The 23,585-nt window shown below is 38.0% G+C and overlaps 1 protein-coding gene across 2 annotated transcripts in view; it reads right to left on the bottom strand.

Annotated features, from left to right (window-relative positions):
* The window catches only part of SYTL5 (synaptotagmin like 5), a 284,046-nt gene that overhangs the window by 214,431 nt on the left and 46,030 nt on the right, over nucleotides 1–23,585 (bottom strand). For both annotated transcript variants that reach the window (XM_064278136.1, XM_064278137.1), the window contains exons 3-4: nucleotides 6,237–6,352; nucleotides 4,654–4,762 (exon numbers count right to left, since the gene is read on the bottom strand). In XM_064278136.1, the coding sequence (XP_064134206.1) occupies nucleotides 4,654–4,762; nucleotides 6,237–6,352 (225 nt within the window). The remainder of the gene's footprint in view (nucleotides 1–4,653; nucleotides 4,763–6,236; nucleotides 6,353–23,585) is intronic.

The raw sequence follows: 23,585 nt of genomic DNA, 5'->3' as shown, positions 1-23,585 counted from the left end.
GTCCTTCACCAAAGGTGCAAAGTGAGGGAACATGCTTGGAAGTTTCCCATCTCCATTCAGACAGCTTTTGAGCCGGGGAGAACTGTTCATCAAGGATTATTCCTATTGTATGCTGTCTGTTGTCTATGAGTAATTAAAATGGCTTTCACTATTGCACGACTTGATCGGGTAAATGGACATAACACTCATGGAGTGGTTGGTGCCACTGGGTGAAATTCTCATCCTGGTATTCTGGTGGTTGCTTGGGATCCAGAGAAAGCCCTTAAGGCAACCTCTGTGTGCAAAGTACTAGCAATGGATGAGCATTCCTGTTTCTCCACAACCTCTCCAACACCTAATATTTTCCATTTTTCTTTATCATTGTCATTCTTCAAATGGGTGTGAGCTAGTATCACATTGTGGTTTTGATTTGCCTCTCCCTAATGGCTAATGACTTTTTTTTTTTTTAATGGCTAATGACTTAGAGCATATTTTCATGTGCCTGTTGGTCATCTGAATATCTTCCTTGGTAAAATGTCTGTACAAGTCCTTCGCCCACTTTTTTTTTAAATTGGATTGTTTTTCTTTTTGTTGTTGAGTTGTAGAAGTATTTTATAAATTTTGGATATTAGATCTTTATCTGATATATGGTTCCCAAAAATTTTCTCCCATTCTGTAGGCTGTCTTTACACTTTTTTAATAAAGTCTTTCCATGAAAATATTTAATTTTTATGAGGTCTCATTTATTTATTTTGCTTTTTGCTGCTTATACGTTGTTGTCGTATCAGATAATCTCTCACAAAAACCTAGATCCCACAGCTTCGTTTCTACATTTTCTTCTATGAATTTTATGGTTTTAGATTTCAGATCAATGTCCTTGATCCATTTTGAACTGGCTTTTGTCTACAGTGTAAGGGTTGGATCCTGATCCATTCTTCTGCATGTGGATATCTAATTTTCCCAGAACCATTTATTGAAGAGACTCTTCCTTCCCCATTTGATGTATTTAGCACCATGGATGTATGGTTTTATTTCTGGGATCTCAATTCCATTCCATTGGTTTATGTGTCTGTTACTATACCAGTACTAGCGTGTTTTAATTACTGTACCTTTATAGTACGTTCTAATGTCAGGAAGTGTGAGCCCTCCTACTTTATTTTTATTCTTTGGCATTGATTTAGCTATTCCAGGTCTATCTTAGTCATCTAGTGCTGCTGTAACAGAAATACCACAAGTGGATGGCTTTAACAAAGAGAAATTTATTCTCTCACAGTCTGTAGGCTACAAGTCCAAATTCAGGGTGTCAGCTTCAGTGGAAGGCTTTCTCTCTCTGTCGGTTCTGGAGGAAGGTCCTTGTCATCAATCTTCCTCTTGTTCTAGGAACTTCTGAGCACAGAAAACTGGGATCCAAAGTACGTGCTCTGCTCCTAGCGATGCTTTCTTGTTGGTATGAGGTCCCCTATTCTCTCCGCTCACTTCTCTCTTTTATATCTCAAAAGAGATTGGCTTAAGACACTATCTAATCTTGTAGATCTCATCAATATAACTGCCACTAATCCATCTCATTAACATCAGAGTGATAGGATTTACAACACATTGGGAAATCACATCAGATGACAAAATGGTGGACAATCACACAATACTGGGAATCATAGCATAGCCAAATTGACAGATATTTTGGGGGGACACAATTCAATCTATGACAGGGTCCCTTGCCCTTCCATATAAATTTGAGGATTGGCTTTTCCATTTCTGTCAAGAAGGCTATTGGAATTTTGATGGGAATACATTGACTTTATAGATTGCTTTGGGTAGTATTGGCATCTTAACTATATTAAGCCTTCCAATCAACGAACATGGAATGTCTTTCTATTTATTTAGGTCATCTTTGATTTGTTTTGGCAATGTTTTATAGTTTTCTGTATATGAGTCTTTTACCTTCCTGGTTAAATTTATTCCTAGGTATTTTATTCTTTTAGATGCTACTGTATAAGGTAATATTTCCTTTTCCTCTTTCACATTGCTGATGTATAAAAACTCTACTGATTTTTATCTGTTGACCTTGTACCCTTTGCTGAATTCATTTATTAGTTTTAATGCTTACCTTGTGGAGATTCTGCCCTTCTTATTCTCTGCCACATCCCCTGGTCCCACAGGGATTCCTGGCACATACTAGAACCAAGTCAGCTCTTGTGGAATGAGTGAATGAATTCAGGTACTAGAAACCATCCTTATATCTTCTATGATAATTCACTTCATAGTAATGAAATATTTACAATGGAGTGTCTCATGTCAGATGAAATCTAATTGCATTTCCATTTCACTCAATTATTTGAAACTTAAGCAAAAACAACTTTTCAGAAACCACAATTCAAGTTCTGATCCAGGTTACTGAATTCCAAAACATGGATGTTTTCAAATACAGTTTAATAAAAAAAAAATCAAAGCTATATTTTTTCTGCAATGGCACTGGGAGAGGTCATTTACTTTACATTATGCAGCTTTCTAGGCGGGAAAAAAAGAATTCCAAAAGTACTGTGACAACCTTAATAGAATCTGCCAAGTTGTCTCTGTTCCAAAGGCCTCTGGAAAAGTGGCATTGTCAAGGTGTCAGAGGCCTCAATCTAACTGGAAAATTACATTTTTCGTGAGAATAGCACTTAATGTCTCTCTATGCTGCTCTGAGACCAGCTCGTGCATGTCTCTACCTCTGCCTTTCTACTTAAGGCGTCTCCCCGACCTGGAATCACTCTTTCCCCTTTTTGCTACCCTGAACCCCATCCATCTTTCAAGGTCCTCATCAAGTCCTAATTGCAATTTGATGTCTTTCCTGATGACTTCTGCGTCCTCCTGGCACTGATTATCTAAGCCATTCATTTATTGCCTTATGCCAACTCTTGTGATTAATTAACACCTTTCCTTGTTTTGTGGAGCCCTAGTGGTGCAGTGATTAAGAGCTCTGCTGCTAACCAAAAGGTTGGCAGTTCAAACCCACCAGCTGGTCCTTGGAAACCCTATGGGGCAGTTCTACTCTCTCCTACAGGGTCGCTATGAGTTGAAATTGACTCGATGGCAATGGGCAATGGGTATTCCTTGTTTTAGAAAGACTCTGAAGTAGCTCATATGGTCATCTTATATTTTCCTGCAATTCTTTTATACTTAGTAACTTTTCAGATGTTTAGTTTTTCTCCATAACTAGATGTTCTATTCCTTAAAGAACCATCAAATTCCAGTTTGACTTTCAGCAGAACAGTCCAGTGCTATGAGGATTTAATGATTCAGGATTTGTATAATTTACATGCTGGCAATTTAATTATTTCCTCCTAACTTCAAGACCATCATTTTATAACCTGCTCTCTGATGGCTTGGTTTATAAACTGCGGTTCCTAGAAGCACTTGTGGGCTCTGAGTTACTCAATCAGACAAGTCATTTATAGTTTTTTAATGAGCCAGACACCATGCTGGATGTCACAACATACAAGCAAAGAAGCCACTGGTCCAGTGCCAAAGGAGCTTACAATTAAGTGTGTGTGTGAATGTGTGTGTGCATGTGTGTGCAGGCACGTGCACATGCCTGCAGGGAGGGGGATGTTGGAGTGCTATATGATAAGTGCTTCACATACACAAGGCATTGTGAGAGTCCTGAGGAGTGATAAATTTATTCAAAATGGCAGGAAGGGTCAGTGCACAGGATGTGTGGTTACTTAGGCTATCTTTCCTATTCATCTCTGCTAATTAAGGAAGACATGGTCAGTCATGAGTGCTTAAGTTAGATGACATCTAGAATTCCTTCCTACCCACAGTTCTGGATTCTAAAATACAGACTTTTTGTAGCCAGATAAAGGTTCAACAGTGGCAGCTTCTTACTCTGGCTTCTGCTGAGGGAGGAAATTAATGCTACTTGAAAATGACCATAAAGTTAATTGGCACATATTGGAATTCCCAACACCTCAGCCACAAAACCAGCCAGTAACTTGAGAAACTGAGATTGTAAAGGGCAGGAATGTGAAGCAGGCAGCTTGCCTTTTGGTCCTTATAGCTTGCATTTTGGGGGCCACTTTTCTCCCCTTGATAGACTCTTGTTGCTCCTGGTTTCCCAGTACCTCCCTTACATCTTGCTCCCCCATGTACCTCCCATCCCTACTCTCAGAGATTGGCACATATATTCACTATCAGAATCAAGTTATTGATGCAGCTAAGTGTATTTTTTCCTTAATGAAGTCTGCATTTTTAACAGGGGGTATAATGTTTCAAGCCCAACTAATACATCTTTGATTTGGATATTTCATATATCAGCATCCAGGCTGGAGGGTGGCAGGGCAGATATTGACATTTTACAACAAATGCATTTGTCAAATCTTTAGAGACAAGACTGGCTCTGACCGGAAGTCTTCTCCCTAGAAATAACGGGAAGCATTTGGTGCTAGAACAGATATGTCAAATGAAAAGAAAACTCTTACATATTCAGGTCAGAGGGGACCTTTATTTATCTAAGACTGAAAGTAATTAAAACTGCATTTCCTGAAGAGAACGATAGGAGGGAGTTACCTCGGCCAAGTCTCTGATCTCTTCTCAGTCCCTGAAGTGATATCAGACTTGGAAAACAGCGTAGTATTTATTTCAGAGGTATCTGGAATAAAAACTAAATGTTCCCTTGGAAAGGCTGGGTCTTACCCCTTTCTCCTGGGCCCATCATGGCTGGCCTTCTGCCCAACAGAAGGTGAAGTATCTGATTTTTCTGCATCCTGACAGGCTTGCTCTTGGCTCTGTATTTCTTCAGCTTCTCATTAAAAACAAACAGAAAACAGATTTACATATAAAATGGTCAGAAACGAGAGCAAATATCTATTCTGCATTCTCTTTCCTAGAATAAAAAAAAATAGCACAGGCCAAAGAAGTATATAATAATCGATAATGATATTCCCCTGATAAGCTTCCCAGACACACTGTTATTTCTAAAGTATTGAATGTTCCAGAGTTCAGTGCAGACTAAGACCAGGACTCATCTGTGGGAGACTGGCTGAGATAAGCTTTCTAAGGATGACTGCAATGGAGGAAAAAATACGTCATTTCTCCACAGGCATTTCTAGTGCAAGGGGGCCTGGGTTCACGAGAACTCCGAATCCCTGGAGGCTGAATTCTAGCATGAGGTTCTAGAAATGGTGCCCTGATTTCTGAGCACATAAGCTAGGCTCCCTGGGAGGGAGGACACCTATGTACATATCTGGTGCCTTGACAGACAGTCAACACTCTGGAAGGTGGTGAAAGCAGCTATAGCTGACTGCTTAATTCTAATTCTACTCTATTCTGTCCCTCTGTGGCATCAGACCTGATGTTATCCATCTAGGAAAGCCTTTCCTTGCTAGTACCATACCGAGAATTGGTTCCAAGCCTCCCAGCCCTACCTTCCAGACTTAAAAACAAGAGCACTTATCTCCTGTGTACAAAAGTTGAGATAGCCTAAGAGCAGGCCAAAAGATGTCACTCCACCATCTACTATATCATACATGAGAAATATGCTCCTAAATACAAGTTTCACTCAACATTTAAACAATTAAATTGTAGTTTGAATGCACCGTACAGCACTCTGAAGTTGGGATGCTTTTTTCATTAGGTAACAAGGCAATTCTTCATCAAATGAGACTGCCCTGTGCATTGTAGGCCATTTAGCATCTCTGGCCCCTACCCACTAAGTGTTGTTGATGCCCCCAGTCATTCTGACAGCCAGAAATGCCCCCCCGCCCCTGCATTTTCAAATGCTCTTCTGGTGGTGGTGGTTGTTTTTTATCGGGGGTGGCAGGGAGAGCATGGCGAGAAATGTGTATTAAGAAAACCATCATTTAAAAGAAATTTGAAATAAATCCTTTTGAAAAACCAAGGATTGCTTTTTCATGACATGGATCATTTCATTCATCTATTTTATGTTAGTTTCTTAAATGTTTAGTAAAATATTGACAGTATATTCAGGAAAAGAACAGTCTGTGATGAAGATAAATGCCTCCTTTCAACATCTCAGCATGTCAGATATATGGCAAATCATTGCGGACTTTGTTTTCTACTGACTTTCTCTTCCCTTGTATGAATTACAGATTTAGAGAAAAGTTATCTTACTCCTTCCATGGTACCAAGTTTTAAAATGACCTAAGGGATTCAGGAAATTCAACTGTGTTTATTTGTCACATAATATAGGGAAGTAATTTAGCCCACCAAAATGAAGATTGAGACTGTTTTTGAAACCAAATAATTGCTTTAATTACCTGGATTTCTTCTTAGGATGGACTGCCGAACAACATCAGTGCCCAGAACATTGACTTGCTTGAAACGCTTTGCTTTTTCTTCAAAAAACCATTCTCCAGTTATAATCCTTAGCTGCCTACTCAAGGGAAAAGGGGAAAACATTGAAATTCAATTATTTAGCCAGATAATTAACTCTCAAAAATTTCTAAACAAGTAACAAATAGCCAGTTATTTATAAAGTACAGTGGAAGACCTTTCTCAATCTCTGGAGTATTTTATAGTAATACTAATAGCCACTCTTAGTTGAACACATACTATGTGCCAAGTACTTTCTAACTGCTTTTCATACTTAATTTATTTTTATCCACATAATAGTCCTGTATAAACATTATTATCCCCATTTTATAGATGAGGAAACTGAGGCTTAAGCAATGAAATGACTACCTCCCATCACATAGCTGGTAAATAGTAGGGCCAGGATCCTAACTCAGGCAGCCTGACTTAGGTCTCAGGTTCTTAACCACTGCATTAGTAGGTACATGGATCTTCCTTGTAAGCAATAGAGAACAATCGAAAGGTCTGAATGACAAGGCAGTCATGATCAGGCTTGATGTAAAATGGAGACTGGGTTAGGATGGGACAATACTCTAGGAGAGAGATGACCAGACCCATGCTAGAACAATGGCAAGATGAACAGAAAGAAGGAAATAAATTCACAATATAGGTAATAGGAGGGCCTATGTTTTGCAATCAATTGAACGTTGAAGGTGGGAAAGAACAATCATAGCCATTTTGTAAGCCCCTTTGAATAATTATATCCATCTTGCAAGCCCCACCGGCAATGGCTACATGAAATCTTCCCATCTACCTCTTGAAATGCCTATAGCCTTCTTTATCTGTACCTCTCCCGTGACCACTAGCATTTTCTAATTTATTTTAGAGGTATTTATGCCCACATCCTCTCATGTCTACTAGGCTGTAAGCTCACTGAGAGCTAACCTCTGTTTGATTCATCTTTTTCCTCTAGTACCTGAAAGAGAAGCTTTCACAGACTATGCTCTCAATTAATATTTTTGCTAAATGAATAATTGTCCACTCCCCCATGACTTTAACATGTTACCTTTGTTTTTATATCCTCACATCTATCATTACTCTCAATGACGTGAGAACTAGAGCCTTGGCTGTGTTATCACTTCTAGGAGTAGTACTTGGCCACTGCGCTTGGTAAATATTTGTGGATTGAATTAGGATACCTGGAGTTCAACCTATAGCAGACATGCTACCACAAAGTCCATTTTCAGGTGTATAACAACAATTTTAACAATAGTAAACATGACTCAGTAGTCTAAATACTTTCTAATCAAGAATAAGGAACTGGGTTTAGCTAATTAGATGAACACTACAGTCTCAACATCTCTCTGGGGCATGTTCTGAGAATAATTAGGCTTGCATGTGACTGGGGTAAAGGGTTAATGGAGGGTTGTAACAGAGAATAAAGTTGAAAGGTAGGACTGGAGCCATGTAGTGGAAGTCTGAATTCCATGCTAAGGAGTTGGCATATCATCCTTAGAGGCAATGGGGGAACTGATAATTTTTCTAGAATTCAGGCTGTATTATTTAATGTCTGGAGGATTATATGGGAAAAGGAGAAACTGGAAGACAATGGACCAATGAGGAATTTATTGCAATAGACTGGGTAGAAAATAATGAAGATCTAAACCAGGGTATCATTCGGACTAGAAGGGAAAAGAAACAAATAGATGCTTGGGACATTGGGGATGAGAAGCAGCAAGATTGGTGGCAAGTTTGACAAAGTGGCTGAGGAAAAGCAGCTGATGCTCAAGTTGAGATTACTAGCCCCAGGGTATTATATCCATGTGATTCAGCAACTGATTGGACTTGGAAATTAACAGTTGGATTCTGAATATAAAAATCACACCAGAAACTTATGTCCATCTTGTTACCCACAGCAATTTCCCTGAAATCCTGCTTCTGAATGTAAGAGACAAAGGCAAATCATATATGAAACACAGTTCCAGCACTGGGAAAAAAGTGAAAATTTTATGCTTGGAGAAAATTATTCATTGAAAGGTAAGACCATAACATGTACATCTCAGATTCATTCTCAAGTGGCTAGATCACATATTTAGAAGCATTGACTATATAACTACAGAAAATAAGCTTATGGAATACATCTAATCTACTAAAATATAATCTACCAGAACCAAAACTTTAAATAGGTTTGATTACTTCTGGATATTATTTAAGTGATTTATAGACTTATATATCACTATTTATGTTGGAAATTCAGGTGACAATTATGGTATTCTAAATTCTAAGGATGTTCCCCCAAGATTCCTGTCTCTTGGTTATTTAATCAAACAGTACTTTAGGTACTATTGTAAAGGGACTTTAAAGATGGAAGTAAGGTTACTAATTAGTTATAACCTTAAAAGAGAGAGATTGTCCTGGATTATCCGGGTAGACCTAAAGTAACCACATGAGCTCTTAAAAACAGAGGAAGAAAAGGAAGTCAGAAAAGATGCTGAAGACTGGGAAATCAGCAAGATTCCGAGTGTGAGAAGGACTTGACACACTCAGAAGGCTTTGAGATATAGGGGCCTACATGCAAGAACCAGAGAAAGAGTCCTCTAGAAGCCAAGAATGACTCTCAGCTCACAGAAGGGAAACACGGAACTCAGTAACTGGATTCTCCCAGCAAGAATGAGCTTGGAAGTGAATTTGCCCCAGAGCCTCCTGATAAGAGCCCTGGCAGTCAACACCTTGATTTTGGCTTTTTGGGACCGGAGCAGAGACACAAGCCAAGCCAATCCAGACTTCTGAACTACAGAACTGTGAGATAATAAATTTATGTTGTTTTAAGTTGCTAAGCTGTGGTAATTTGTTATGGCGGCAGTAGAAAACAAAATAATTAAATACAGAAATATATTTAATATTCAACTCAGGAAGCGACTTGTACAGGTTGTAAGAAGATAAATACGGAAAATTCAGAAGAGTAATAGAACAGGGGTTGGCAAACTACAGCCCATGGGCCAAATTTGCCCCACTGTCAGTTTTTATATGACCTAGCTATGAGTCAGAATTGACTCGATGGCAACAGGTTTGGTATTTTGGTTCATGGCTGTAGTTTTCACATTTTTAAATGGTTGGGAAAAAAATCAAAAGAGGAATATTTCATAACATGTGAAATTATATGAAATTAAAATTTTAATGTCCATAAATAAAGTTTCATTGTAATACAGGTATGCTTAATTTTTTATGTATTGTTTTTGGCTGCTTTCACTCTACAGTTGCAAAGTTGAATAGTTGTAGCAGAGAACAGTTGTAGTTGACCTGAAAACACTAAAATATTTACTATCTGCTTTTTACAAAAAAGCTTGCCAACCTCTGCAATAGGGCAACGGGTTCGCATACCCAAAAAACAGGACCAAGGGGAATAATATAGATCAGTGATTGAAAACAACCCAACAGTGGCACGCCAAGGTTTCAGCTCATTTTTTTTTTTAAAGTTTTTGGACTATGGTGTGGGGGATACGAGGTAGATGGAACACTGACAGCAGTTTCATATGTGAAACAGGCCTCCATATCATCTTTACCACACACTCTTAGAGCTGCCAACACCTAACATAAACAAGTAAGATCTTCCCAGAATTGTTAGTCATGGCCTCTTGCTATCTTTGCAGGAACAATAACTACAAATGTTGTATTTACTCAACTCAGATATGCACTTGAGTCACTTGTCATTTCCGAACTCTGCAATGTCAGAACATCTCTTAGACTTATGCCTTTGCCACGTTCCCAGCTCTTGGAGCTAGATGGAAGGAGTGGCAGGACAGGAAACTAACACTTCCTGAGTACCTACCACGCACCAGGAAACTCTAGTGGTGTAGTGGTTAAGGGTTTGGTTGAATCCACCAGGCACTCCGTGGAAACCCTATGGGGCAATTCTACTCAGTCCTAGAGGGTCGCTATGACTCAGAATCGACTTCACAGCAACTTTTTTTTTTTTTACCATGCACAAAGTAATTGAGTAGGCACTTTATATGTGATTTCTCCAATCCTCACTATACTCTCTGAAGTGTCTGCTGTTGTTAGTTGCCTTAGAGTCGATTCTGACCCATGGTGACACCGTGTGCATAGAGTAGAGCCACTCCACGGGGTTTTCAAGGTTGTGCCCTTTCAGAAGCAGATCACCAGGTCTGTCTTCTGAGGTGCGTCTGAACCTTTCAGCTAGCTGTCGAAAGCTTAATTGTTTGTGCTACCTAGGGGATTCGAAGTAGCTATTAATATTCTTATTCTCAATTTACAGATGAGAAAACCAAAGCTCACATGGGTTTAATAACTTGCCCAAATTTATAAAGGTATTATGGAAGAGATAAGATTTATATTGAAAATCCATGTTCTTTCTATTTTGCAAAATTGTCAGAATATAACTCAAAATTGTCAGCTATAACAAGGTCTGGAAAACGGCAGATTATGCGGCTTTGAGGAACGGTGAAAGCCTAAAGAAATCAAGGAATAACTTGTTGCATTTTATATGACGGGCTGTGATTGTGTGTGTGTGTTTGGAGGAGCTGTAGGAATAAAGGAGGGATCAAAGAACAAAGAAAATATACATGGTACTCAATTTAAAAGTCATATCTCTCTCTTTCACATCAATCTAATAGGTGAAAAATACAAGACTTGAAATTGACTCTGTGTTTCCTCTAGGTCATACCCTGAAGAATGGGTTTGATTGAAATTACAGTGGGTTATATGCATTATTGGTGAATAAAGATTACTAAGTATTCAGGATTTACTAGGTTCTGATTTTCTTTCACATTTATCTCCTGAAATTTCAAACTTTGACTAAGAAGCTTATAGAAGAAAGGTGAAGTCAAGTTAAATTCTCCTTAGATTTATAAAGGAAAAATAGGTAATCATATCCAAAAAAAAGAATAGTGGTCAAAAGACTCATTTTCCTCTTTTATCTTCTGTTAACTATTGGAAACACCTGAGGTAAGATACGTTTATTAGATATGCTGGGATAAGATATTAGTCTCCTTCTTATTCAGAAGGAAGTGTATTAGTTAGGATTATTTATAAATTTGTTCATTACACAGCAAATATTTATTGTATTCCTACTATTTTTTTTTTTTTTACTATGTAGTAGGTCTTGTTTTAGTAGGTCTTGTGCTAGGGCTTAGAATACAAAGGTAAGGAAGACAAGGACCCTACCCATATGGATATTATTGCCCAGATTTATTCCTTCTTTCCTTCTCCATCAGGAAACATAAAAAGAAATGCCTAGATACATTGTGGTTAAACTGCAAAAACTGCACACATAGAGAACATCTTAAAAGTAGCTACGGAGTTAAAACAAACAAAACCAGATTACCTACAAAGGAATGACCATTAGAATGAATGCTCACTTTCAGGAGAAATAATGAAATCCAGAAACCAGTGAAATGAGAACTTCAAGGTTCTTAGGGAAAATAACTCTCAATCTAGAATTGCATATCTAGAGAAACTACTCTTTAGGAGTGAGGATAAAATAGATTTTCAGCAAAACAAAAACTGAACTAATTTATTGCCAATAGAGTATCACTAAAGGAACTTAAAGGTTGTACTTCAAAAGCAGGTAAAATAGATCTGAGATGTAAAAAGGAACAGTGAGCAATGAAAGTGGTAAAATGTGAACAAATCTAAATAAACATTGACTATTTTTTATATAAACAATAATTATAATAGCTAAATTGTAGAATCGAAAATTATATATGTCTCAAGTATTGGGCCAAAATATATATACAAATCAGGAAGAAATATTCAGTATTAAAATTTGCCAAGTTCCTTTTATTGATCAAAGAAAGGTAAACTCCTAATTTGTAAAGTTAAACATGAATGTTGTAATTTCCATGGTAACCACTAAAAATAAAAAAGGAGTATATAATATATACACTAGTAGGATAAAATGAAATGGAAACATGTACTTCAATCAAATAGATAATATAAATAAATGTAAATATTTTAGTAATCGCAATGATAATAGAAATAAATATAAATATTTCAGTAACCACAATGAATATAAGTAGGCTAAACTATAGTTTGAGAACAAAGAACATCAGATTAGACTTTTAAGAAATTATATATAGCATATATTTATGACATGCATTTAAATATATGTAACATGTATATTTTTATATAGCACATAGGTTATGTATATAACATATATGTATATATCTAAATATAAACCCAGTGCCATCGAGTCAATTTTGACTCATAGCAACCCTATAGGACAGAGTAGAACTGCCCCATAGAGCTTCCAAGGAGTGCCTGGTGGATTCGAACTGCTGATGTTTTGGTTAGCAGCTGTAGCACTTAACCACTACGCTACCAGGGTTTCCGAATCTAAATATATATAACCTATTTTAAATAGCATATATGCTAACTCAAGAGACTCACCTTAAACATAAGGACAAAAAAAATTCAAATGGTGGAAGCATATATATCATGTAAATATTAACGAAAAGAAATCTGAGGTAGTTGCATTCAGAGCAGACAAAATATACTTTAAGGCAAAAGCATTTGTAGAGATAAAGGGGTCATAAAGACAACCTCCAAATCAAAAAGAAAAGACAAGACAACCTAATAGACAATTGGACAAAACACATAAACAGTCATATGACAGAAAAGGAACCACAAGGGGCCAATAACATACGAAAAGATGCTCAGCCTCATTAGTAATCAGAAAAATGGAAATTAAAACCACAGCGAGATACTCTTTTATATATAACAGTGAACATTAATTTAACCCAATTCACATAAACATGGATAAATCTCACAAAAAAATGTTGAGTCAAGGAAGTTACAAGAAATACATACAGTATGATTCCATTTATAGAATGTTTAAAATGTAAAACTAGAAAATATTTAGGGATATATCCAAATGAAGTACAACCATAAGGCAAAGGAAAGGAATGAAAAATGTAAAACACATGCCAAAAGTTACCTCTGGAGGCAAAGGAAGGGGATGAAGGGGACATGTAGGAGTCTTGAAAGGTACCATTAATGTTCAAATTCTTAGACGCAGTAGTAAATACTCAGATATTCTTTTTATTATGATTTACATAAACCATATTTATTTAGTATGGTTTATTAATGTTTATTTTAATTAAGAATTTATTAATATTTAATGTGGTTTACTAACATTATGACTTATTTAAAACATACATATATATTATGAATATATATATTCAAACCATATATACATATATAGGCAGAGTCTCTTTAATATGTATGATATTCTCATATTAAAAAAAAATTGCGAGGGCGGAGCCAAGATGGTGGACTAGGCAGACGCTACCTCGGATCCCTCTTACAACAAAGACACGGAAAAACAAGTGAATCGATCACATACATAACAATCTACAAACCCTGAACAACAAACACAGACTTAGAGACGGAGAACGAACTAATACGGGGAAGCAGCGATTGTTTCCAGAGCCTGGAGCCAGCGTATCAGTCAGGTACGGCACGAGCACAGAGAGCTGCTCCACCCCCATGAACTAACCCCGGGAGGGGGACCAGCCGGTTCCACGGGCAGCGTGGGACGCAGCCGGTAGGAGAAGTCCCCGGAAGGCAGTGACTGGTCTCGGAGCAGGAAGAGCAGTGTCCCAGCCGGGTAACCATCCCGCCGGGATTTGGACTGGACGCAGATTTTCTGGAAAAACTAGTTTCCCAGTGATGGCTCGGAGACAACAATCCATATCAAACCACTTAAAGAAGCAGACCATGACAGCTTCTCCAAGCCCCCAAACAAAAGAATCAAAATCTTTCCCAAATGAAGATACAATCCTGGAATTATCAGATACAGAATATAAAAAACTAATTTACAGAATGCTTAAAGACATCACAAATGAAATTAGGATAACTGCAGAAAAAGCCAAGGAACACACTGATAAAACTGTTGAAGAACTCAAAAAGATTATGCAAGAACATAGTGGAAAAATTAATAAGTTGCAAGAATCCATAGAGAGACAACATGTAGAAATCCAAAAGATTAACAATAAAATTACAGAATTAGACAATGCAATAGGAAGTCAGAGGAGCAGACTCAAGCAATTAGAATGCAGACTGGGACATCTGGAGGACCAGGGAATCCATACCAATATAGCTGAAAAAAAATCAAATAAAAGAATTAAAAAAAATGAAGAAACCCTAAGAATTATGTGGGACTCTATCAAGAAGGATAACCTGCGGGTGATTGGAGTCCCAGAACAGGGAGGGGGGACAGAAAACACAGAGAAAATAGTTGAAGAACTCCTGACAGAAAACTTCCCTGACATCATGAAAGACGAAAGGATAGCTATCCAAGATGCTCATCGAACCCCATTTAAGATTGACCCAAAAAGAAAAACACCAAGACATATTATCATCAAACTCACCAAAACCAAAGATAAACAGAAAATTTTAAAAGCAGCCAGGGAGAAAAGAAAGGTTTCCTTCAACGGAGAATCAATAAGAATAAGTTCAGACTACTCAGCAGAAACCATGCAGGCAAGAAGGGAATGGGACGACATATACAGAACACTGAACGAGAAAAACTGCCAGCCAAGGATCATATATCCAGCAAAACTCTCTCTGAAATATGAAGGCGAAATTAAGATTTTTACAGACAAACACAAGTTTAGAGAATTTGCAAAAACCAAACCAAAGCTACAAGAAATACTGAAGGATATTGTTTGGTCAGAGAACCAATAATATCAGATATCAACACAACACAAGGCCACAAAACAGAACGTCCTGATATCAACTCAAATAGGGAAATCACAAAAACAAACAAATTAAGATTAATTAAAAAAAAATACACATAACAGGGAATCATGGAACTCAATAGGTAAAAGATCACAATAATCAAAAAGAGGGACTAAATACAGGAGGCATAGAACTGCCATATGGAGAGTGATACAAGGCGATATAGAACAATACAAGTTAGGTTTTTACTTAGAAAAATAGGGGTAAATAATCAGGTAACCACAAAAAGGTATAACAACTCTAAAACTCAAGATAAAAGCCAAGAAAAACGTAACGACTCAACTAGCACAAAGTCAAACACTATGAAAATGAGGATCTCACAATTTACTAAGAAAAACGCCTCAGCACAAAAAAGTATGTGGAAAAATGAAATTGTCAACAACACACATAAAAAGGCATCAAAATGACAGCACTAAAAACTTACTTATCTATAATTACCCTGAATGTAAATGGACTAAATGCACCAATAAAGAGACAGAGAGTCACAGACTGGATAAAGAAACATGATCCATCTATATGCTGCCTACAAGAGACACACCTTAGACTTAGAGACACAAACAAACTAAAACTCAAAGGATGGAAAAAAGTATATCAAGCAAACAATAAGCAAAAAAGAAGAGGAGTAGCAATATTAATTTCTGACAAAATAGACTTTAGACTTAAATCCACCACAAAGGATAAAGAAGGACACTATATAATGATAAAAGGGACAATTGGTCAGGAAGACATAACCATATTAAATATTTATGCACCCAATGACAGGGCTGCAAGATACATAAATCAAATTTTAAAAGAATTGAAAAGTGAGATAGATACCTCCACAATTATAGTAGGAGACTTCAACACACCACTTTCGGAGAAGGACAGGACATCCAGTAAGAAGCTCAATAGAGACACGGAAGATCTAATTACAACAATCAACCAGCTTGTCCTCGTTGACTTATACAGAACTCTCCACCCAACTGCTGCAAAATATACTTTTTTTTCTACCGCACATGGAACATTCTCTAGAATAGACCACATATTAGGTCATAAAACAAACCTTTGCAGAGTCCAAAACATCGAAATATTACAAAGCATCTTCTCAGACCACAAGGCAATAAAACTAGAGATCAATAACAGAAAAACTAGGGAAAAGAAATCAAATACTTGGAAACTGAACAACACCCTCCTGAAAAAAGACTGGGTTATAGAAGACATCAAGGAGGGAATAAGGAAATTCATAGAAAGCAACGAGAATGAAAATACTTCCTATCAAAACCTCTGGGACACAGCAAAAGCAGTGCTCAGAGGCCAATTTATATCGATAAATGCACACATACAAAAAGAAGAAAGGGCCAAAATCAGAGAACTGTCCCGACAACTTGACCAAATAGAAACTGAGCAACAAAAGAATCCATCAGGCACCAGAAGAAAACAAATAATAAAAATTAGAGCTGAACTAAATGAATTAGAGAACAGAAAAACAATTGAAAGAATTAACAAAGCCAAAAGCTGGTTCTTTGAAAAAATCAACAAAATTGATAAACCATTGGCTAGACTGACTAAAGAAATACAGGAAAGGAAACAAATAACCCGAATAAGAAACGAGAAGGACCACATCACAACAGAACCAAATGAAATTAAAAGAATCATTTCAGATTATTACGAAAAATTGTACTCTAACAAATTTGAAAACCTAGAAGAAATGGATGAATTCCTGGAAAAACACTACCTACCTAAACTAACACATTCAGAAGTAGAACAACTAAATAGACCCATAACAAAAAAAGAGATTGAAATGGTAATCAAAAAACTCCCAACAAAAAAAAGCCCTGGCCCGGACGGCTTCACTGCAGAGTTCTACCAAACTTTCAGAGAAGAGTTAACACCACTACTTCTGAAGGTATTCCAAAGCATAGAAAATGACGGAATACTACCCAACTCATTCTATGAAGCCACCATCTCCCTGATACCAAAACCAGGTAAAGACATTACAAAAAAAGAAAATTATAGACCTATATCCCTCATGAACATTGATGCAAAAATCCTCAACAAAATTCTAGCCAATAGAATCCAACAACACATCAAAAAAATAATTCACCCTGATCAAGTGGGATTTATACCAGGTATGCAAGGCTGGTTTAATATCAGAAAAACCATTAATGTAATCCATCACATAAATAAAACAAAAGACAAAAACCACATGATCTTATCAATTGATGCAGAAAAGGCATTTGACAAAGTCCAACACCCATTTATGATAAAAACTCTTACCAAAATAGGAATTGAAGGAAAATTCCTCAACATAATAAAGGGCACCTATATACAAAGCCAACAGCCAATATCACTCTAAATGGAGAGAACCTGAAAGCATTTCCCTTGAGAACGGGAACCAGACAAGGATGCCCTTTATCACCACTCTTATTCAACATCGTGTTGGAAGTCCTAGCCAGGGCAATTAGGCTAGACAAAGAAATAAAACGTATCCGGATTGGCAAGGAAGAAGTAAAGTTATCACTATTTGCAGATGACATGATTATATACACAGAAAACCCTAAGGAATCCTCCAGAAAACTACTGAAACTAATAGAAGAGTTTGGCAGAGTCTCAGGTTATAAAATAAACATACAAAAATCACTTGGATTCCTCTACATCAACAAAAAGAACACTGAAGAGGAAATAACCAAATCAATACCATTCACAGTAGCCCCCAAGAAGATAAGATACTTAGGAATAAATCTTACCAAGGATGTAAAAGACCTATACAAAGAAAACTACAAAGCTCTACTACAAGAAATTCAAAAGGACATACTTAAGTGGAAAAACATACCTTGCTCATGGATAGGAAGACTTAACATAGTAAAAATGTCTATTCTACCAAAAGCCATCTATACATTTAACGCACTTCCGATCCAAATTCCAATGTCATATTTTAAGGGGATAGAGAAACAAATCACCAATTTCATATGGAAGGGAAAGAAGCCCCGGATAAGCAAAGCACTACTGAAAAAGAAGAAGAAAGTGGGAGGCCTCACTTTATCTGACTTCAGAACCTATTATACAGCCACAGTAGTCAAAACAGCCTGGTACTGGTACAACAACAGGCACATAGACCAATGGAACAGAATTGAGAACCCAGACATAGATCCATCCACGTATGAGCAGCTGATATTTGACAAAGGACCAGTGTCAATTAATTGGGGAAAAGATAGCCTTTTTAACAAATGGTGCTGGCATAACTGGATATCCATTTGCAAAAAAATAAAACAGGACCCATACCTCACACCATGCACAAAAACTAACTCCAAGTGGATCAAAGACCTAAACATAAAGACTAAAACGATAAAGATCATGGAAGAAAAAATTGGCAGAACCCTAGGAGCCCTAATACAAGGCATAAACAGAATACAAAACATTACCAAAAATGATGAAGAGAAACCAGATAACTGGGAGCTCCTAAAAATCAAACACCTATGCTCATCTAAAGACTTCTCCAAAAGAGTAAAAAGACCACCTACAGATTGGGAAAGAATTTTCAGCTATGACATCTCCGACCAGCGCCTGATCTCTAAAATCTACATGATTCTGGCAAAACTCAACCACAAAAAGACAAACAACCCAATCAAGAAGTGGGCAAAGGATATGAACACACATTTCACTAAAGAAGATATTCAGGCAGCCAACAGATACATGAGAAAATGCTCTCGATCATTAGCCATTAGAGAAATGCAAATTAAAACTACGATGAGATTCCATCTCACACCAATAAAGCTGGCATTAATCCAAAAAACACAAAATAATAAATGTTGGAGAGGCTGCGGAGAGATTGGAACTCTCATACACTGCTGGTGGGAATGTAAAATGGTACAACCACTTTGGAAATCTATCTGGCGTTATCTTAAACAGTTAGAAATAGAACTACCATACAACTCAGAAATCCCACTCCTGGGAATATACCCTAGAGATACAAGAGCCTTCATACAAACAGATATATGCACACCCATGTTTATTGCAGCTCTGTATACAATAGCAAAAAGTTGGAAGCAACCAAGGTGTCCATCAACGGATGAATGGGTAAATAAATTGTGGTATATTCACACAATGGAATACTACGCATCGATAAAAAACAGTGACGAATCTGTGAAACATTTCATAACATGGAGGAACCTGGAAGGCATTATGCTGAGCGAAATTAGTCAGAGGCAAAAGGACAAATATTGTATAAGACCACTATTATAAGATCTTCAGAAATAGTAAACCTGAGAAGAACACATACTTTTGTGGTTACGAGGGGGGGAGGGAGGGAGGGTGGGAGAGGGTTTTTTATTGATTAATCAGTAGATAAGAACTGCTTTAGGTGAAGGGAAAGACAACACTCAATACATGGAAGGTCAGCTCAATTGGACTGGACCAAAAGCAAAGAAGTTCCCGGGATAAAATGAAAGCTTCAAAGGTCAGCGGAGCAAGCGCGGGGGTCTGGGGAACATGGTTTGCGGGGACTTCTAAGTCAATTGGCAAAATAATTCTATTATGAAATCATTCTGCATCCCACTTTGAAATGTGGCGTCTGGGGTCTTAAATGCTAACAAGCGGCCATCTAAGATGCATCAATTGGTCTCAACCCACCTGGAGCAAAGGAAAACGAAGAACACCAAGGCCACACGACAACTAAGAGCCCAAGAGACAGAAAGGGCCACATGAACCAGAGACCTACATCATCCTGAGACCAGAAGAACTAGTTGGTGCCCGGCCACAATCGATGACTGCCCTGACAGGGAGCACAACAGAGGACCCCTGAGGGAGCAGGAGATCAGTGGGATACAGACCCCAAATTCTCATAAAAAGACCAAACTTAATGGTCTGACTGAGACTAGAGGAATCCCGGCTGCCATGCTCCCCAGACCTTCTGTTGGCACAGGACAGGAACCATCCCCGAAGACAACTCATCAGACATGAAAGGGACTGGTCAGCTGAGGGGAGAGAGACGCTGATGAAGAGTGAACTAATTATATCAGGTGGACACTTGAGATTGTGTTGGCAACTCTTGACTGGAGGGGGGATGGGAGGGTAGAGAGGGAGGGAAGCCGGCAAAATTGTCAAGAAAGGAGAGACTGTAAGGGCTGACTCAAGAGGGGGAGAGCAAGTGGGAGTAGGGAGTGAGATGTATGTAAACTTATATGTGACAGACTGATTGGATTTGTAAACGTTCACTTGAAGCTTAATAAAAGTTATGGAAAAAAAAATTGCTTCTAGTCTATGTAGATATTAAGGTACCACATCAAAGCATTCTAAGCAAAGAGGGTTTCCTGTATATAATTAATAGTTCATATAGAATAGCGTGACAAGGCATTAAAACAGCCTTTTACCACTGCAAAAATTTCTGTATTTTTAGAATGTGAAATTACCCTGCTGTGAATCTCTCCCTTGTGATGGATTATGGAAATCTGCTAAACTACAGGTGATTTTGAAATGTCTGTGTGGCAACTTCCCCATTGTCTGTTTGTCGCACCATGGAAGCTTGTGTGTTTCTGTGATGCTGGAAGCTATGCCACCAGTATTCAAATACCAGCAGGGTCAGCTGAGCTTCCAGACTAAGAAAGATGAGGAAGAAGGACCCAGCGGTTTACTTCTGAAAAGAATTAGCCAGTGAAAACCTTATGAATAGGAGTGGAGCATTGTCTGGTACAGTGCTGGAAGATGAGTCCCTCAGGTTGGAAGGCACTCAAAATAAAACTGGGGAAGAGCTGCCTCCTTCAAGTAGAGTCAATCTTAATGATGTGGATGGAGTCGAGATTTTGGGACCTTCATTTGCCAATGCGGCATGACTCAAAATAAGAAGAAAGAGCTGCAAACATTCATTAATACTTGGAACGTAGAATGCACAAAGTAAGAATTCAGGAAAATTGGAAATCGTCAAAAATGAAATGGAACACATAAAGATGGATATCCTAGGCATTAGTGAGCTGAAATGGACTGGTATTGGTCATTCTGAATCAGACAATCATATGGTCTACTATGCCGGGAATGATAACCTGAAGAGGAATGGTGCTGCATTCATTATCAAAAGGAACATTTCAAGATCAATCCTGAAGTACAACACTGTCAGCAATAGGATAATATCCATACACCTACAAAGAAGACCAGTTAATATGACTATTACTCAGATTTACACACCAACCACTAAGGCCAAAGATGAAGAAATTGAAGATTTTTCCCAACTTCTACTGTCTGAAATTGATGGAACATGCGATCAGGATGTACTGATAATTACTAGTAATTGGAACAAGAAAGTTGGAAGCAAAGAAGAAGGATCGGTAGTTGGAAAATATGGCCTTGGTGATAGAAATGATGTCGGAGATTGCATGATAGAATTTTGTAAGACCAACAGCTTCTTGATTGCAAATACCTTTTTTCACCAACCATAAATTGCAACTATACACATGGACCTCACCAGATGCAATACACAGGAATCAAATCGACTACATCTGTGGAAAGAGACAATGGAAAAGCTCAACATCATCAGTCAGAACAAGGCCGGGGCTGACTATGGAACAGATCATCAATTGCTCATAAGCAAGTTCAAGTTGAAACTGAGGAAAATTAGATCAAGTCCATGAGAGCCAAAATACGACCTTGAGTATATCCCACCTGAATTTGGAGACCATCTCAAAAACAGATTTGACGCTTTGAACACTAATGACTGAAGACCAGACAAGTTGTGGAATGACATCGAGGACATCATACATGAAGAAAGCAAGAGGTCATTAAAAAGACAGGAGAGAAAGAAAGACCTAAATGGATGTCAGAAGAGACTCTGAAACTTGCTCTAGAACGTTGAGTATCTAAAGCGAAAGGTGAAAATGATGAAGTAAAAGAGCTGAACAGAAGATTTCCAAGGTGGCTCAAGAAGACAAAGTAAAGTATTATGATGACATGTGCAAAGACCTGGAGACAGAAAACCAAAATGGAAGCACATGCTCAGCATTTCTCGAACTGAAGGAAAAATTCAAGCCTTTAGTTGCAATACTGAAGGATTCTAGGGGGAAATTATTAAGTGACACAGGAAGCATCAAAAGAAAATGGAAGGAATACACAGAGTCACTATACCAAAAAGAATTGGTCGATGTTCAACCATTTCAGGAGGTAACATATGATCAGGAACCAACGGTACTGAAGGAAGAAGTCCAAGCTGTACTGCAGGCATTGGCAAAAAACAAGGCTCCAAGAATTAATGGAATATTAATTGAGATGTTTCAACAAATGGATGCAGTGCTGGAAGTGCTCATTCGTCTATGCCAAGAAATTTGGAAGACAGCTACCTGGCCAACCAACTGGAAAAGATTCATATTTATGCCTATTCCCAAGAAAGGTGATCCAACTGAATGTGGAAATTATAGAACAATATTATTAATGTCACATGCTGACAAAATTTTGCTGAAGATCATTCAAAAGTGGCTGCAGCAGTATGTCGACAGAGAACTACCAGAAATTCAAGTCGGACTAGGACTGGGACTGGGACTGGGACTGGGACTGGGACTGGGACTGGGACTGGGACTAGGACTAGGGATATTGCTGATTTGAGATGGATCGGCTGAAAGCAGAGAATACCAGGAAGATGTTTTAAAAAAAAATACCTGTGTTTTATTGGCCATGCTAAGGCATTCGACTGTGTGGGTCATAACAAATTATGGATAACATTGCAGGGAATGGAAATTTGGAACACTTAATCGTGCTCATGAGGAACCTGTACATGGATCAAGAGGCAGCTGTTCGAACAGAACAAGGGAGTACTGCATGGTTTAAAGTCAGGAAAGGTGTGTGTTAGGGTTGTGGCTTTTCACCATACCTATTCAATCTGTATGCTGAGCAAATAATCCAAGAAACTGGACTGTATGAAGAAGAATAGGGCATCAAGTTTGGAGGAAGACTTATTAACAACCTGTGTTATGCAGATGACACAACCTTGCTTGCAGAAAGTGAAGAGGACTTGAAGCACTTACTGATGAAGATCAGAGACTATACAGCCTTCAGTATGGATTACACCTCAACATAAAGCAAACAAAAATCTTCACAACTGGACCAATAAGAAAAAAAAAATTTTTTTTTTTTTAGCATCGTGATAAATGGAGAAAAGATTGAAGTTGTCAAGAATTTCATTTTACTTGGATCCACAATCAATGCCCATGGAAACAGTAGTTAAGAAATCAAAAGACATATTGCATTGGGCAAATTGACTGCAAAAGGCCTCTTTAAAGTGTTGAAAAGCAAAGATGTCACCTTGAGGACTAAGGTGCCCCTGACCCAAGTGATGGTGTTTTCGATCACCTCATATGCATGTGAAACCTGGACAACGAATAAGGAGGACCGAAGAATTGACACCTTTAAATTGTCGTGTTGGTGAAGAATATTAAATATAGCATGGACTGCCAAAAGAACGAACAAACCTGTCTTGGAAGAAGTACAACCAGAATGCTCCTTAGAAGCAAGGATAGAGAGGTTATGTCTCAGGTACTTTGGACATGTTGTCAGGAGGGATCAGTCCCTGGAGAAGGACATCATGCTTGGTAAAGTTG

The sequence above is a fragment of the Loxodonta africana genome, chromosome X, assembly GCF_030014295.1.
Source record: "Loxodonta africana isolate mLoxAfr1 chromosome X, mLoxAfr1.hap2, whole genome shotgun sequence".
Taxonomy (NCBI): Eukaryota; Metazoa; Chordata; class Mammalia; order Proboscidea; family Elephantidae; genus Loxodonta; species Loxodonta africana.
The sequence above is the reverse complement of the archived record's forward strand: the minus strand, read 5'-3'. Positions and strand labels throughout refer to the sequence as shown.